At 38.5% G+C, this 18657-nt stretch overlaps 5 protein-coding genes across 5 annotated transcripts; 2 read left to right on the forward strand and 3 right to left on the reverse strand.

Moving 5' to 3' along the window:
- Positions 1-1652: 1652 nt before the first annotated feature.
- On the forward strand, positions 1653-11956 carry LOC115627797 (transcription factor SPT20 homolog). Its single transcript, XM_030523628.1, has 3 exons — positions 1653-1800; positions 10575-11000; positions 11060-11956. The coding sequence occupies exons 1-3, from the start codon at positions 1796-1798 to the stop codon at positions 11916-11918; spliced, it is 1290 nt and encodes a 429-aa protein (XP_030379488.1). The 5' UTR covers positions 1653-1795; the 3' UTR covers positions 11919-11956.
- A 273-nt stretch (positions 11957-12229) lies between these two features.
- Positions 12230-13886, reverse strand: LOC115627790 (translation initiation factor eIF-2B subunit gamma). The gene is made up of 5 exons (XM_030523614.1): positions 13682-13886; positions 13478-13625; positions 13056-13416; positions 12862-13002; positions 12230-12797 (listed from the first exon to the last, which is right to left on the reverse strand). Exons 1-5 carry the CDS (start codon positions 13836-13838, stop codon positions 12231-12233), a joined length of 1374 nt encoding a protein of 457 aa, XP_030379474.1. The 5' UTR covers positions 13839-13886; the 3' UTR covers position 12230.
- A 186-nt stretch (positions 13887-14072) lies between these two features.
- LOC115626780 (V-type proton ATPase subunit D 1) lies at positions 14073-15138 on the reverse strand. The gene has a single exon (XM_030522249.1). It carries the CDS (start codon positions 15054-15056, stop codon positions 14316-14318), a length of 741 nt encoding a protein of 246 aa, XP_030378109.1. The 5' UTR covers positions 15057-15138; the 3' UTR covers positions 14073-14315.
- A 173-nt stretch (positions 15139-15311) lies between these two features.
- Positions 15312-16619, forward strand: LOC115625617. The gene is made up of 3 exons (XM_030520762.1): positions 15312-15903; positions 15964-16147; positions 16206-16619. The coding sequence occupies exons 1-3, from the start codon at positions 15334-15336 to the stop codon at positions 16565-16567; spliced, it is 1116 nt and encodes a 371-aa protein (XP_030376622.1). The 5' UTR covers positions 15312-15333; the 3' UTR covers positions 16568-16619.
- LOC115625611 lies at positions 16557-18282 on the reverse strand. The gene is made up of 2 exons (XM_030520750.1): positions 17011-18282; positions 16557-16955 (listed from the first exon to the last, which is right to left on the reverse strand). Exons 1-2 carry the CDS (start codon positions 18163-18165, stop codon positions 16617-16619), a joined length of 1494 nt encoding a protein of 497 aa, XP_030376610.1. The 5' UTR covers positions 18166-18282; the 3' UTR covers positions 16557-16616.
- Between the last annotated feature and the right edge of the window lie 375 nt (positions 18283-18657).

The raw sequence follows: 18657 nt of genomic DNA on the forward strand, positions 1-18657 counted from the left end.
AATAACTATTTGTGGCCAGACATTGAACGCCAGGCAAATGAAATGCTTCAATGATGCTCGCAAAATTCAAGCAGCGAGATAAAGCGTGTTGTCTGTGCAGCTTGTTGTGGCGCGGCAAATGCAAAACAAGTGCATTCACAGATGCAGCCACACAGACAGCCGAAGCAGTGGTGGCGGTGGCGGTGGCGGTGAAGGCTGCATAGAAACTCAAAAGTTCAACAGACGCAGGCAGGCGCCTTTGTTGTGGGCGTTTATTGCAGCAGCAGTCATTGTAAATTAATTTATATTAGCACAACAAATGTGCGCCGATGCATAAGTGTTTAAGCATATAGCATACATCTGCCTGATTTTTATATAGTACGAATACAGGTGATGCTGTATTACGGTGCATGTGTGTCTGTCTGTCTGTCTGTGTGTGTGTGTGTGTGTGTGTGTGTGTGTGTGTGTGTGTGTGTGTGTGTATGTGTATGCGGTTGCGGCGGCTTTTAGCATTTCATTACTGACATTACTTGCCGCGCAGGTTTTGCGATTGCCTTCGACTGTTTGCTGGCGCGCTCTGTGGGAGCATCGTCGGCGTTGGAAAACCGGCGCAAATTACAATATATTGAAAATAACAACATGTAAATGCAACTGCAACAACAACAGCAACAAGCAGCAGCAGAAGTAGCAATAAAAGAAGAGTTAGCTTCAAACGAAGGCTGAGAAAATCAACTGCTAAAATGTTAACAGCCACTTCTAAATGCATTGCGCTTGCTACTCAAATCAACACACACACACACACACTCACGTATATATGCAGGTAGGTGTGTGTATGTGTGTATTAGTTAATGAAAAGTATGCATCGAATTGCAGCGTGCACTTGCATTACATAAAAACCCTGATGGATTAGAAAACAAGTTGTTTGCAACTACATACGAGTACTACATACTCGTAATTCCCAATTCTAGTGCTTCATGAAAGTGTCGGAGCGAAGCTATAAAATTAAACGTATTATGTATAGATAAGTACATATGTCCAAATATCAGTTCGACGCTGTCAAATGTCTGTTCTTGCTGCGTAACTAATTAAAAATGAAAAAAAAAACTTGCATGCGATAAACGAAAGACTGAGGCAACGAACTTGAAAAACAATTAAACCGCCACGCCTAGAAGACAAGCTGAGAGAAGGGCTACAAATGGGGAGCACGTCTGATTTAAAAGTGACCATTAGGAGTGTCCTTAAAAACAAGTATTCAATCATTCGTAATTCACAAAAATCACTCAAAATCACGCGAAAAATTCGCTCATAACTATGAGAGTAACAATTCGTTTGCCAACTAACAGAAAAGCAGCTTAAGAGCGTAGAGGCTGGAAAAAGAAGAGAAACGAACTTGCCACATGCTTTGGCTCGCTCTCCATATCTCTCTTCTTGAGCTCACGTCTTGCTAGACCACTGACGGCCTCAACATTGCGAGCCGTTGGTATAAAACATAATCAACCTAAAGAAAGTCATTCATTGTGTTGTTTGAGCTGCGCGCGAACGTTAAACATATAGAAGCGGTGTCCGATTGTGGCATACAACGTAACAAAGAGGCAAAGTTGTAAGCAACGAACAACAAACAAAACATTGAAGTGCTCGGTGACATTTTTGGATACACATAATAGTATATATGCGACGCATACCTGAATAAATACCAAAAGACAAGTACTTAAGTGCAGTTGAAGTTGGAAGTGTGTGATTCAGCTCTAGGATAATACTCCGTGAGCGCTGGCAATAAATTTGGATACGCCCGATTTGACAGATCCAAGCATATACAATGCAGTAAGTTAAAGTTCCTATGATTCATGCCCTGCAGTGGCCACAAATTCGTGCAACCGTAACTGATAATTAGCATTTTGTAGCTGGTATTGTTTGCATTGAACGCGGGCTCTTTGTTTTTGTTTTTCTGACTAAGGCAGGCGTTGGAGGTGTTTTTGAGTGTACGGCTTGATTTGTGTCGCTCTCGGCGCATGGCAACCACAAAATATTCTTTCAAATTTCAAAACTTTATAATCTGACTGCGTCCCTTCCCTTCTTCCTTCTTCCACCACCCTTCCGAAGCAGTTAGCGTGCTAACTGTATTTGACTTTTTCTATCTTTTTCTCTGCTTCTTTTTGAGCCTATGTGTATGGGTTTTCATTTGCGTGGGAGTTTAGTTTTCTGTTGTCGGTTGTTGTTGTTGTTGGAGTTGCTTATGCCACTGCTAACAATTCATTCCCGCAGTAGATACTGTGACATACAATAGCTTAGAGCTTACAGCTGCCACTGCCACTGCTGCAGCCGCCGCTGTCACTGCCTGTTGTGGGCTGTTGTGGTCGTTGATTTCTTTTGATTTTTCAACCGTTGTTTTACGCTGCCTTGGCTTATTACCTAATCTCATTGTCTGCCAGCTAAACGTCATTGAGCATAGATATATATTGAAGTACGTACGAATTACGTAGGCAATGTGTAATAATTTGATGAACACATTTACATGAGTCTTTAAATCCCACTAAGGATGTGTCAATTAGCATTGTTAGTTCCCATTTCGAGTAGTTCCATTTCAATACAAACGGTGACTAATGCCGACCAGAGACCGAGCATTGCCTTTCATAATAACAGCAATTAATTTAATATTCGCTGGCCATTGTGCCTCGCCTTAACAGATTTGCAATCGAACTCCAAATCAAATGATCATTACTCATGCATAAATACTAATACTTCTGATCAAGCGATATGCGCTAGATACTCGTATGCTGAATAAAAGGTATAAAGCAAAAATAAGTTGCGTCAGCGGGAAATATGACAATTTGTCCTTTCTAAAAGACATATAAATTACCGCGGCGCATTATATAAGACAGAAAACAAACTGCGGACTTCATACAGATAAATTGGACCAACTGTGCGCTTATGGCTGCACACGCAGACAGACGGGCGTATACGCAATATTTTAGCAAAAACTACAACGTAGCAACGAAAACATGCGTCGGCGCACAGGCGTTTGAAATTTCATGCAGTTGTGCCATGAAATCCATACGCACAAAAATGCTCAATTACCCAAGTCAGGCGAGGCATTTTTTCGTTTTTTCTTTTTGCAATTGGCCAAAGCTAACGCATTGGATCTGGCCATAGACACAAGAGTTGGACGTGAGTCGTTATCGTGAGCGTGACTTATGAATTATGCTATGCATATGCCCTTGATCAACTGACCTTGCTAGATTACAATACAGCATAAGAATATTGTAGAGAATCGAGCTTTATGTGATTGTTGTCTTATTTTTGGAAGAAAATACAGCACACACACATTTCTAATCATCCACAAACTTGAATCCTTGGATAAACTGTTTTTTATTTAGCGAAACCATAGATAACTAATAATAATTAAAGAGATACCTAAAATTAATTAAATAAAATATTTATTACACGAACATCCTCAAATAAAATCCTATATGTTATGTATTTTTTCGATCTAATTAAAAAAAGTTATTTTACTTGTAAGTAGCAAACTCTGTGCTTAAATTAGATAAACAAGAATTAGTTTACATTTTTTTTACATATATTTATTTTTATTCTTCTTCTTGGTTTTATCAAATAAATAAATCCATGTCTTGTATTGATAACATATAAAATTTTTAAAAAATATATACTTTAGTGTACTGTGGTTTTCATTCGAATTTCAAGCAAAACTAATCCATAAAGAAATAATAATAAGTACAACATTTCAAGATTCCTGACAACTGTACATTATTATAAATGTGACATTAAAAAATATATATGCTTGCGCGTGAATATAACATAAAGCTTAGATGGCTCTCCCATCTCCAATATCGACATACCCACATGACAATTCGAAGCAATTGTAATTACGATTTGGCCATTGGGTGTGTAAAATGCAATTAATAAATTGCTCGCATAAACTATTTGTTGTAGAGACACTCAATTATTTGGCGAGTGGCACGTCGCATTTTGACTTTTCCTTTGTAGTCGAGTTTTATATTTTTTTATTTTTATAATGTAGCTATGGCTAAGCTAAAGACTTTCATTGGCTGTCATCAATTATTGATTTGGGTGCGTGTCTTACACACACAGACACACACACACACCACACACGACTGGCTATTGCACACCCATTATTGCAGAGCCACAGATTCGAGCAGCACGCAAGGTCGTTAAAAAATTGTGCGAGCGGTGTTGAGGGTTATAAAGTGTAACAAACGTGCTGGCTGGTGTTAAATTGTCCAACAAACTTGTGAAAATTGAGGATGCCAATGCAACTATAAAAGGAAAATGAAATTTGAGTATGAACACAATTTGTTAAAATCACTGCCACGCTATTTTGTGGCACCTTATTTACTTGCATAAAGTCAGCCAAACGTTAAGTGAAAAACAAAATCATAATAAACACGCAGCATTTAAAACTACGAACTGAAGAAATGCACGCACATTACCAAACTTTAATTTGTATAAGAGTGGAATGTATTTTTTATATTTGGGCTTTTTACGTTACTTTTTAATGACTTTAATTGCTTAAAGAGGCAGTTAGCTACTAGCGTGACTTTAATTAAATGTTACTGTAAAATAAACAATAACATTTAAGTTATTTATAACTATGTAGCACAGCTCGCATGTGGCTAAGTGAAAACAAAAGACTAGCAAATAAGCTCATGCGAAGTTTTTTGTTGAATTAAGTAAATAAACTAATGATGGACATTGACAACCTCAGTACTGGTGGATAAAACAACCCGAAATACATTAAAATTAGCTTTAATTCTTTCTGCCAACATACTCATTACGAGCAGTTAAAAAGTAAAATAGATGCGAATATTAAGATAGTATTTCGTACCTTCAACCTTCTAACTGGTACCAACAAATATTTTCATGGATAAATTTGCCTTTACCCATCCCTGAAACATAATTCAACCTATCCAAAAATCAAAAAGTCTACAATAAAAACCATTTCTTGATAGATTAGCAATTTTTCAAAATTTACTTTTTAAAATATTAACACGTAGGCTATATATTTCAACAGAAAAACAATCTTTACTATTTTACTTTTATTCTTTTACTCTTTTATTGCCAAAATTTATTTTTAATTTCTTAGAGTATTTCATTATAGGCCTCTGAAGTTTGGATATGATATCTAGCTAAGCCTTTTTTGATTTTTGCAAAAAACTAATGTTACCTTTTTAAACACGTTATAGTTTTTTTTATATATACTATCACTAACACTCGGCCGATTTTCGCTACATTTGATCGTACGTAACAAAATGTTCCAAATAATTATCGGTGCTGGTAGGTTCATTAGACAAGTTACAAGTTGCGAACATAATCCACATGCTGACATAACGCCATCAATACATGACGCACACCCAACATTTAAGGAAATCATCGCAAATATAGACAGTTGCTTACAGGCACTCAAGAAAAATCTGCAGAAAATCAACTGCCACAAGAAATATAACGAAGCCACTTTTAAAGTTGCCGTTGTAGTGGCAGTTGCAGTTGCAGTTGCCACCATCGTAGCCGTTGCACTTTTGATAGAGGAAAGCAAAGCCATCAACGCATCGTCTGCATGTGACGTAATTTCATGCGATAAAGTCAAGCCACATAGCTCCGACTGGACTACTCATACAAAGGCAACAAGTTGCCAACAAATTCTCTGTATATGGCAGACAGTTGGACTGAGGGACAGACAAACAGGCTGGCAGACATTCGGCCACTTTGTGGCATGCAACGCATGATTATGTGGAGCACTAGGAAACGTTCGCTCTGGCGCAACCCAATTTTTATCGCACACCTAGGCCGAATTTTTCAAACGAATTTATATAACTTGTTCAATCGATGTATGAATTTCTTTCATGGCTTGTGTCTTAAACTAATAATTGGGGGCATTTTTTTTCATTTCATTTTGTACAAAGTATATATATTCTTGATCAGTATGACACGACGAGTCGATAGAGCCCTGTTCATTTTCAGGTATATGTGAACGATCTTTCGTTAATCTTAAGAAGCTCAAGAGTTGGAATAACCAAACTTGGTATTCGTATTCCACTAAGCTCAAAGCTAATCAAGACTATGCTATTCCTTGATACACGTCCCTCTCTCTCGCTTTTTTTCATAACTCCCGTAGTTTTACGATTTGTTTTTAATTTGAAAAATTTAACCCATTAGTGCTTAAATGTCCTCATGTCGGGTTTTGTCGGCATAGAGTAATTGTGAAGGAACTTAGCCATTAATCTCGACTCAGCCAGCAACTGTTGCTGTTATTTTTGCCGCTTTGGCTCAATTCTGTACTGTAAATGTGTGATGTTAATGTGTGATACTTCTGATACTGTACTATAAGTATATATTCTAAATCTACATTAGCAGCCTAATTGATTTAGCCACTTCTGTCTGTCTGTCTCTTCAACAGTTAGATCTCAGGGATTGTAAGAGCTAGAGACACTAAATGTTGCACACAAACGCAATACAAACGTGTATTTCAACTACTTTCCTTCTAACGAATAAAGTCCACATTTCCAAACCTTTATTAACCTGGCATTTAAATTTATAATTAATAGTTTCATTTAATAAAATTAATAAATGTTGCACACAAACGCAACACAAACGTGTATTTCAACAACTTTCCTTCTAACGAATAAAGTCCACATTTCCAAACCTTTATTAACCTGGCATTTAAATTTATAATTAATAGTTTCATTTAATAAAATTAATATTTTTTAGAATTATATTGTCAGCCTTGCCTGAATGAGCATTCTATCTTGCTTTATCAAATCCATTTAATTTAAAACCAAAAGTAAATTAAGCATTTTTTGACCCGACTCTAGCATTCTATTCTTCTTTATATATGCTTTCTTTTTTATTCATCAAATGCTTCAATAATATTCCTGGATTTCCATTCCTTGCACTTGAACTTATTCATAAAAGTCTGAGGGAATCAAAGATGTATTATCTTGCCAAAAGATAAGATTTTCAAAATTATTTTTTTTTAAATTTTGTTGCTATATTTTTTATCACACCCAACATATTGAAATATGACATGATTTTGATTATTCTTTTGCTATTCGAAAGCTAGTGTTTCCCGAATGTTTCAATTTAGTCCAGTTCTGGCAATGGTATCCATAAGAAAACTACTTTAGACATACCTCATTTAGTCCAAATATAGTAGCTGAAAATTCTATTCCAAAACAGGATGCTGTTACTTGAAAATCATCCTCGTATAATAAGTTAAGTTCTTTAAATGACAAAAAAGCATTCATTGCATTAGACCTGAAGTCGGGGTTTATTTTGTTAAAATTTTACTTGTTATTTATATTTGACTATCTGCTTTGAATTAATTGCTTAGCCTGTGATGTGCTCAAGTAGAAAAATCGCAATTTTCGATTATTTCAGTTGAAAGTTGATAAGGAGGAGAAAAACCACATTCAAAAATTCTGGATTTGATTACAAATCATAATTATTGAAATTTTTGTAGTATCAATATAAAAAGAAGGAAATGTAAATGTGTGTTAAAAAATATTAAATATACATGCACTTACCACAAATTGATTTCAAATTATCTTTAAAATCGTAAACTTAATAAGTTTCATGAACGAAACCAAAGAATCAGATTTAAAGCTAATTTTTAATTTATTTCAAAATTAAAATTGATACGAGGTAGTCCGAATCGGTGGAAAAATATAATTATTTTGATAATGGTTCGGCTTAATAGTTTTGGAACTCGAAAATATTAAAAGATTATTAACTCAAAAGTACAGTAGAAGTGCAGAAGTAAGAAGTTGCAGCAACTGCCGCTGCTTGCAGCTAAAAGTTCAAAGGTGACCAGGAGATGGATGTACAGCCAACATAAAATTAACCGCAGACATGCTGACAAATTGGCTACTAGAAATACCACCGGATTGTTAGTATTGCTTAAATCTGATCAGGTCAAAGACAATAGACAATCGAATGCATGTCGCTTTGTCTGCTTGGAGGGGGCATGATCCTCAATCGATTAATTAGCGCTCAATTATGTCGATGGAGCCATCAGGCCGAGTGCCTGTGTCTGCCCAGAGTCGCCCGACGCTATTTCACTATACTTATAACGCAGCAGGCATTATCGGGTGGGCAGCTGCCAGGCACACTTGTTACACTTAACGAGACGTGAGATTGGCATGAAAGTAAAAGTTATTTATTTATTTATTTGTGTGCATGTTTTCGCTTTGGATTTGCTTTACTGTTGCCCACCGTTTCTTATTGCTGGCGACGTAATGACCTCAATCGCATGCAATGCGAGCTTCAAGTGGCACGTAACATTGGTTAATACGAGTGTAGCGCCGCTTGCAGTCAGGCTTTTAACGCTTTCCTATTGGCCACTGGCCAACAACTAAGCGTGTAATTCAAAAAGTAACGCGGACTTTTGTGCAGGTGACCTCCTTCGTTGCTTTCAAACTAGGTAAAGAAGATTATTCGTTTGAAATGCGACAGTTTTTACAAGTGCAGCGTCCCCGCAATAAGTTAACAGAGAAGAAAACAAAATATTGCATACATAAAAAAGTGTCAAAAGTAAATGTAAAAATGTGTTGTGTAGACACCTTTCATTTGTGATAATTGTGTTGGTCAATTGCTTTGATCATAGTTCGTCACAGTTTCCAAACAGAGTAAATCTTAGTCTGCAATGACAATGTAACCTATATACATATGCACTCGTACGTTTGAAGTCTAATAGTCTCCTCTTCTAGACGGAGCATACGATAAGTCCTATAATTATAAATGTATGTACATATATATTAATCTAATGTCCTAAGCTAGGTTGCATATATAGACTCTTTCGTATTCGTATGATGAATTCACCGTTTGATCTTAGAATGATAGGTTACAAATATTTCAAGATTCAAGTATGTTTTGAAAATAAATAGTTATACCATAGAGAAACTTTTTATTTACAAATATGATCCTACAATTGAGCTTTTGCAATTTTCGCCCTCACATTAATGTAGGGCATAAATATTCAATCATTTTTCTGTGCGTAAGCACTAGCTTTTAAATGGAAACCGCTGCGCAAGAATTAATATTCTAAATAATTGTTTACTACAAATATGTTTGAAAAATAAATAGTTATACTAAAAAGAAAATTTTAATTTACAAATCTAATTTGACGATTGAGCTATTGAAATTTTCGCCCTCATACATATCAATGTGGAGTATAAATATTCAACCATTTCTTGTGTGTAAGCATTGGCTTTTAAATTGAACCCGCTGCCGAAGAATTAATATTCTAAATTAATTTTTACTACAAGTATGTTTTAAAAATAAATAGTTTTACTATGGAAAAATTTTTTATTTGAAAATCTGATAATACGATTGAGTAATTGAAATTTTCACCCTCATATTAATGTAGGGCATAAATATTCAACCATTTTTCTGTATATAAGCATTGGCTTTAAATATTCTTAATTAATTTTTACCACAAGTATGTTTTAAAAATAAATAGTTATACTATGGAAAAATTTTGTATTTGAAAATATGATAATAAGATTGAGTAATTGAAATTTTCGCACTCATATTAATGTGGAGCATAAATATTCAACCATTTTTCTGTGTGTAAGCATTGGCTTTTAAATTGAACCCGCTGCGCAAGAATTAATATTCTAAATTAATTTTTACTACAAGTATGTTTTAAAAATAAATAGTTTTACTATGGAAAAATTTTTTATTTGAAAATCTGATAATAAGATTGAGTAATTGAAATTTTCACCCTCATATTAATGTAGGGCATAAATATTCAACCATTTTTCTGTGCGTAAGCATTAGCTTTTAAATGGAAACGGCTGCGCAAGAATTAATATTCTAAATAATTGTTTACTACAAATATGTTTGAAAAATAAATAGTTATACTAAAGAGAAAATTTTAATTTACAAATCTAATTTGACGATTGAGCTATTGAAATTTTCGCCCTCATACATATTAATGTGGAGCATAAATATTCAACCATTTTTCTGTGTGTAAGCATTGGCTTTTAAATTGAACCCGCTGCGCAAGAATTAATATTCTAAATTAATTTTTACTACAAGTATGTTTTAAAAATAAATAGTTTTACTATGGAAAAATTTTTTATTTGAAAATCTGATAATAAGATTGAGTAATTGAAATTTTCACCCTCATATTAATGTAGGGCATAAATATTCAACCATTTTTCTGTGTGTAAGCATTGGCTTTTAAATTGAACCCGCTGCGCAACAATAAACGCAAAGAGTAGCATCTTCATTTTAGCTATTTGACTTCTACAGAGACCAGCGGTGAGCCAGCAACTCGACGCGCATATGCGCCTGCTTGTTACCTTATAACAAGTTTCTGGCTGGTCCGTGAGACTCTTGCATAACTTGTCGCTGGGCTTCGGCCCCGCTTACCGCTTCTAGCTTGCTATTATTTGGGGGCTTCTTCACCGGTAGCCTGCAAAAGTTTGCTAACAAATTGCCAGTGTGTATTTTTTCGGTCTACTTGTATTGTCTTGAATTTTAAGCGATTTCAAGCCACATTTTCCCATATCTTGTGATTTCATTCGATTACACATCATTCTAATATTCATTCCTTTCAGAAAACGTCTTATTCTACTAGTCCTTGCGGCCAGCCTATGCGCCTGCGCACATGGAGCCGCTACTCTCAGCACCCAGGCGCCCGCCACAACAGCCAAACCTAGTGGGTTTTCTGCTCGCTCTCTCGATGTGAGCGCCGCCGCTGATGAGGAGGAAGCAGATGATTTCGAGACGCAAGCGCAGACGCACTTGGCCTACAGACAACAGCAGCGTCCGCTGTACGAATACAGTGAAGAAGATCAGGAAGAAGCCCCACGGCAAGTCTACATCAATCGCAATGCCAAGCAGCAGAACAATTACCTCAAGGCCAATCAAAAGAAACCACTGAGCGAGGAGAGCGAGGAGGAAGAAGAGGTAGAGGAGGAGCCAGATCGTTTATCTACGCTGCTTAGCAAGTCCACGTTTAGCTGCAATGACAAAAACTCTGGGTATGTACCTAAAAAGGTTTTAAAAACATTATCATTGAATAAATATTTCGTCCTTGTAGCTACTATGCCGATGAGTCGCTTAGCTGCGAGGTTTTCCACTATTGTCAGGACAATCAGCGTCATTCTTGGATCTGTCCCGAAGGCTTCACATTCCATCAGATACACTTAATCTGCATGCCACCATCACATGATAATATCTGCAAGCAGTCCTCAAAATATCATATCGTTAACGACTATCTGTACAAGCCAATCAATCTGCAGGAGCATCAGAGCAAGCCAAATGTAACGTTGCGCTATTCGGAGCGATATTATCCCGAGAACTATTATGAACATGAGCGATACGATGATGAGGAGGAAGAGCTGCCGCAACCAGCACCTCGTCCGCGCGTACAGCATCAGCAACAACAACAGCAGCCACAGCACCACCGACAAGTAGCCTACCATCAACCCCAGCCCCAGCCTCAGCAACAACAGCACCAGCCACAGCCACAACTCCAAATACAACACGCACCTCAGGTTCGTGTCCAATACCAGCAACAGCAGCAGCCACAACAGCAGCCTGCCACACAGATACGTCATCAGCCGACTATTTTGCAGCATCAGCATGTGCCGCAGCCGACAACCCTGGCTTATCGCAAGCCATTACCCACCACGACTCTACAACCGCAACTGCATCAGTTGCAGCCACAATTGCACCAGCAGCGCCTTCAGACATTGGCACCCACAGTTACGCCTACGCCCTACCGTTTCTTCACGGCCGCGCCGGCGTTGCAGCACCTGCAGCAGCATCAACAACAAGTTTACCGTACTCCAGAGGAGATAAACATATCATTGCAGCAAAGACGCCCACAAGTTTTCATTGCCACATCAACGCCGCGCTATTATGAGGATGAGTACCTGTACGAGAGAAGGAAGTAATCGAATTTACATACGCATGTACATATGTATTTTATATGTACATGAAACCGCAAAACACAACCAGTCTTGTCGTTCTTCTTGTATATTTTTCTCCCGTACGACATGTAGCGGGTAAATTTTCGTAGCTTTAAGTTGCGCTCTGTTTGCTTTGTATCTTCATTTCTGTCATTGCAGAATTTTACACATGTAGTCCCAAATTTAGCGCGAGTTTTGTGTACCTATTTTAATTCTGTGTATTAATATTTAATATCTTGCTAGAAGAATCCTCCTTCTAATGTTTTCCTTAATAAAGAAACAAGATTTAAGTTAAATTCACTGAATGTCAATCTCCATGTACTCATCCGCATTGGACAGATGCACAGACTGATTTTTACTGTCTTCCTCGACTACATAATTGGGGCCAATGAGGCAGTTCTTGAGCACCGACCCGCTCTTGACATGGGCTTTGTGTCCAACTATGCAGTTGTCGATGTTGCAGCCTTCCTCCACAATGGAATTGGACATAAGAATCGAATTACTCACAATGTTCTTCGGATTAACAACACAATTAGGACCGAAAACACTATAATTCAAGGATGTCTTTTCCGACAATTTGGCGTTGTCGGCCACAATTATTTCCTTTGTTTGGGTCGACTTAACAGTGGCTCCTAGCGCAATCAGTGGATAAGATTCACCACACAGGTCATTCCAGATGCTGGCCAATTTTCGATTTAGGGCGCAGAAACTCAGGGTGCTGTTCACGCGCACACCTATTGCCTCCCTAGGTGCTTGTATGGCATAGCAACGCACTGCGTCACCATGGTAAGGTACATGCGAGAGAGAGTCGTTAAATAGCGAGGTTTGCGTGATTTTTTGATTCAAGGCAGTCGTTGGCACATACTAAAATGAAAATGGTCAGATATACCTCATGCATATATGTATGTATAGAACTAAAACTGCTCACATGTAAAATATTGTCACCGGGCTTGGTATTGACACCCAACTCTGATGTGGTATCCTGCTGCAATTTGGCCGAACGCTTCACATGCTGTTTTTTAATCAAATGTGGTAAAAACTCGCCCTTAAAGGTTGAAATGTTTTCCTTCTGCAATCGAAATTAATGTAATACAAGTGGAGGGCTCCTGAAAATTTACAAACCGTATGCAGATAGTTAATAACCCATTTCTTCAGCACATATATGTGAGCATCCAAGAGCCGACCATATACATTTAACTGACCCCTGTCCTTAAGTAAGTGCCGCTGAATGTTCAGAGTGTCCTCACAGTCGCTAGCCGCCAAAAGGAAAGCCAGCCGTTGTGTATCCGGATGTATACCAATTATATCGCGTTCCGGTTTGTGCTTATTTTTTGGACCGGGAAGCACTACGTCAGACTCAAAGCCACTTTTAAAAAGAAGCAGCGCAAGTGCAGCATCGTGCTCCCGAAACTTATTAATAAGTGGATACAAACTGACATTGCTGACTATGTCACAGCTCACCACCAGAAAATCGGACTTAATTCTATATAAGAACAAACTTTGGAGTACAATGAAGTCCATGGGTATGCATATAATCAGTATACCTATCGTATATATAACGCAAGCTGTCGGCTGTGCCAAAATCACTGTCGTAAGGTATTGTGGCATAGTCGACTTTTATTTTGATGGGTGTGCGCTCAAGCGCCTGTTGAATTTCAACCTTTTGGTGCTCCAGCACAACGACAATGGCCTCTATAACAAATAATTGGAATTAGCAGCGTTCAAAAGCAGCTCTGCCATTCAATTACCTGAAAAATTGTGTCGTTGCAACATGGTGAGCGGGTACCACAGCAAAGGATGTGGCCCAATGGGTAACAAACACTTAGGCGCATCACCTAACACTTCGGGCAAACGGGAGCCGCGACCCGCTGCCAAGACCACTGCTTGAAATTCCGTACTCGTCATAATAATTAAATTCTTTATTTAATGGATAAACTACAGCGTGCGAGTCTCGGCAAGTTGCTGACAAAGCAGCTACCTAGCGTTTACCAACACTTAACCTCGTCGACCATATGTTTCTGTCATGTGACTGCAATACTTTTGCACTTGCATTGTTTTTGCTTTTGTATAAAGTCAGATGACACTTTTTCATGGCGATTCCTTTATTTTTAAGTACATTTCAGAGAAGATACAATAAAATTACACGCTTATGGAACAACAAAACTTTAATGCATACTTTGCGCGCTTGCAATCAAACCCAGTTATGGGCATTGTACACTACAAAATGGAATACATACACATTTTCTTATTGGAATTATTCTACATACTTTTTCTTACAATCAATACCAAAAATTGGTTGTTTTTAGCGGGTTAAATGGAAACAAAACAATAGTTTAACAATAATATTGCTGGAATATTCACATACATATATCGGTTAATACTTTAGAAGAGCACATCGTCGTCGCCCTCGTCGAGTATGTTGGTTTGGTCGCGTACATCGATACCCCGCTGCAACAGCTCCGCTTTCTTGGCATCTGCCTTGGCACGGGCTTCTCGCTTCTTGTCCTGAATTTTCTTCAAACGATAGAACTCCTCGCGCTCTAACTCGTCCAGCTCGGAGATGATGTATGCCAGGGTCCGATCGATGCGCGGAATAATTACGTGCTCGATTGCGTTTACACGACGGTTGGTGATCTTGATCACTTCATCCAGAGTGACGAACGAAGTCTGCAGTGAAGCCAGTTCAACCAGCAGTTTTACAGCACTCTGATAGTTTTTCTTCAATTTGGCCAATTGCTGACCACCACGGGCAAGACCAGCGAGTTCGTAGGTATCGGCACCGTCCTGGTACGATTCGAAAACGGGCAAAGTTACACCAGCAACGTTGTCCTTCTTGGTGCGTATCTTTATTTGCGCCTTGGTGACATTCTGCAGTACGACCTGGTTAATGTCACCTGACGTAAATTTGGCCTCAGCAAGCGAGAAAGCGGCCTCTTTCATAACGTCGCCCATCAAAGTTTTGGTCTCAATGATTTTGCCCAGAATCATGCGAAAACGCATTTGTAAGGCATCAGCCTTCTTCTTCAGTAAACCATGGCCTTTCTGTGCGCCCGCTAAACGCGATTTCATCAACATTTGAGCACCACGCGAGGGGAAAATCGGTAATCTATCTTTGCCAGACATTTTTCTTCTATTTATGAATGTTAAATTCAGCTAATTACTCGATTTTCTACTGCGCACCACAAAAAAGACACCCGTCGAAGTACTAACTGGGATCGAATGAAAACTCCAACTGGACTGAGTGAGCAGCAGTGCTTATAACGCTTAAAAGTTCAGTGTATAACAACGTTTATAGATTTGCTCGTTATTTGGTGCTGAAAAACAGCACATGCACTGCCAACAGCTGACTGTCACTGTTGTCGTTAAAAAGTAAACAAAATAATTCGCTGCATTCTTGAGCATGTTTATTTTACAGCGCGTTTGCTGGTTACCACATGTGCAGCGCTATTTGCGGCACTACGCAAAGAAATCTAAATTACCCGTCATGGCTAGCAACAAACGTATGGTGCACCAGGAAATGCTGCGTTATGTAAATCCCTTTGCTCGCATTAATGTGGATTCGGAGATCTTTCTTCAGGTTCAACCAGCAGACGTGCACCAATACACCAGCGGCGATGTATTTATAGCACAGCTTTTTGGGGACGAAGTGAAGAACTGTACCGCTACTCTAGAGGTTGACATTACCGACAACGACAAAGTTGTAAATGTAGTAGTTAAAAAACTGCCGGGAAATTTGTCCCGATTCCACTGTGCCCTAAAAGTACCAATACGTGCAGAACTGTATATTAAAAGCGGTGCCAATGTACGTGTGGAGGGGATTCAGAGCGAAGCTTTGGAAATAAAATCATTTGGCAATATTAACACAAACAACGTTAAAGCTACAAAAGTAGTACTGTTCAGCGAAAATGGAAATGTGATTTGTAATGGAACGCTGCTGGGCAAGAGCACAGAAATTAAAACCAACAATGGTGTAAGATTTTAATAATTACTTATTAATATGATATATTTGTGTGCTTTATTAAATCTGCAGAATATCGTGCTGAATAAGGCACAAGGCGATAGCTTAAACTGTTCCACCAAGGATGGTGGTATTAACACGGATTGCTGTTATGTAGAAAATTCGAATTTTCAAACTGAAACGGGGCGGCTTGAATTAAAGAACGTTCACAAGTGCAGTGAAGTTCACGTGCACCGTGCAGGGGAGCTCAAAATGAGTGAGTTTACACACCCTAGCATATCAAAATTTAAATCTTACATTTTGTTTACATTTAGCTGGAGTGCATGGCAATCTCAAAATAATTGCAAAAGGTGGTAGCATGAACTTACAGCTCTCCGAAGTGGTCGGCAGGAGCCAAATCGTCGCTCAGGACTTGGACAATGAGGCCGTTATCAATATATCCGAAAGTATTGAACAGAACACCAAAGTAGAGGTAAATGCATGCGTTGTGAACCTGGACGATAGCTTGGACCACGTAGCGCATGCATTGAGTGAAGATAAATCTACATTTCTACTAAATAACGTGAACACAGAGCATGCTCATTTGCTGATTAACAGTACTGGCGATAAAGGAGTACGCATCGGCAAGCAATCCTGGGCGGATATTTTGCGTCAAAAAATTAAAGTAACCGACTAATAAATATATTACGGATAAATACTTTTTATAATTATAATCATTAGCAATATCATTTCGGTGATTCAGTCGTTTTGTCAAACAAGCTTTTCATACGTGTATACGCATTTTTAAAAACGGCATCTTGTTCAGAATTCAGTGCCCCAAGAAACAATTGCGCCTTTTGTTCGTTAACTTCAATATTTTCGCCTTCTTTAATCTTGAGTAGCATGTTGGCCAACAATCGAAGAAGCTTTGAAGCACTGTCCACATAATGATCAACCGGGTCATCCTCAACTGCTTCAAAATCGTTCTCAACTGATTCACTGTACTTTTCAATGTGTAGTTTCATTTGCAACCAGACATTAAGTAAATTGAGAAATGTGTCCTTATCATAAAAATACTGAAGACACTGCAATGGAAATTCATTATATTTAAAAAGTAATTGGCAAGTATACAAAGCTTACATTGCAAATATGTGTGAGATCTTCCAGATATTCCTGACGTTCTCCCAACGGAGTTAATTGCATTGGCTGTTGCAAAAATTTTAATATGCATGTCAGGCAGCTCATTACCTTTAAAACGTACGAATCCACAGCCAAAACTTCAGGAAGTTGTACTAAAATTGTGGTTATGTTTAGATACGTTTCTATTACTATCGTATCACGTGTCGACTCATAGCCCACGTCGGCGTCGTGATCCGTATCATCGTCGATTTCCTTAATACTCCTGCCATTAACATTTTCCTCCGCTTGCTTTGCCGGATCGCCTTGCATCAATCGAAGAAAGGCATTATTAACGCCATCACACAGTTCCTGAACGAGAAACACTTCTGCAAATGGCTTCAATTTGGCGCCGGAGTCTATGTTTTCCTCCTCTACTAACGCACATGTGGCTAGGACTGCATTGACGGCCTTTAGAGCATCTCTAAGCAGCTCAACACTCACTGACTGTTGCAGTATGAACCCAAAGTTTTTAGCAGAACTATCGAAGGCGGCTAGGCAATTGTACCAGTCGATTCCTAGCTGTTCCTTGCCTGTCTTCACATGTGACATTATTAGATGATATAAGTGCATCAATTGTATTAACATGCACCTGTCCATGCAAGTGTTTAGTTTCAGAAGCGTCTCAATCCAGTCGGGATGGGCCGTCAAATGCACCACACACTCAACCTGCATACACATATTGCCCAACAAACCGACTAGTATCTCGTAGAGGCGCACATCCTCACTACCTTCAATGACGTACATGAACAATTCGATGGCATCGTTTTCAAGCAGCAGCGAGACAACCTCTGTCGACACAGACATGTCCCACACTTTACATAAATCGTCTTCCAGTTCCTGACCTAAAGAACCTTCCAGCTGGCTGAGCTTCACCAGTGTTTGCAGTATAAATTTCCGACTGTACATTGTGTCACCAACAGCATCGCCGCGCATACGTTCCAACAGCTGATCTTCATCCACGTCACCCTCCTTATCGTTTGGGGAACTACCAACCACCGGATCTGGGATCCTATTTGGTGCGGCCGAAACTATATCATCTGTCGCATGAGCGGTTGTCTCTGTTTCTGAAATTTCTGCGCCATCGGAGATTTGTTGACCTTCACTGTTGGTGGACATGGACCTGCTATTACTTTAAACTTGGGAAGCCCTCAACAGAACCAGCTAAGTAACTCGACACTATTAGCTTTTTAAGTCCAGCAGCAAATCAAAGAGCTTGGTTTATTGGACCGTCGTCGTTATTCAACACTCGTTTAATAATATTGTAGGTGCAATAGCATATTAATCGTCGATAGCAATGTATCGATAGGTTTCCTGACAATGACTATATCCGCTCTATTTTAGTGTTTCCCCCTGTTAGTAAGGTTCTTCACAGAGCTTGGTTTTGGTGTACAACTTTTATTTATTATTACAATGTTTCATTTATTTTCCCAAAATATAACCTTGTATTGTTTCTATGTCAACTGTTTTGTAAATATGCAGGATGCATTTGTTGCTATAATTCTATATGTTTGCGTACATTAACAACTTTATTAAATTTATTGTTTTAACATTGTTAACCTACAATGCTCATATTGTTGTAATTTTTGTAAATAGTGCTGTTGCCTTTAA

Source organism: Scaptodrosophila lebanonensis, unplaced genomic scaffold, assembly GCF_003285725.1.
Source record: "Scaptodrosophila lebanonensis strain 11010-0011.00,11010-0021.00 unplaced genomic scaffold, SlebRS2 tig00000001-arrow-pilon, whole genome shotgun sequence".
Classification (NCBI taxonomy): Eukaryota; Metazoa; Arthropoda; class Insecta; order Diptera; family Drosophilidae; genus Scaptodrosophila; species Scaptodrosophila lebanonensis.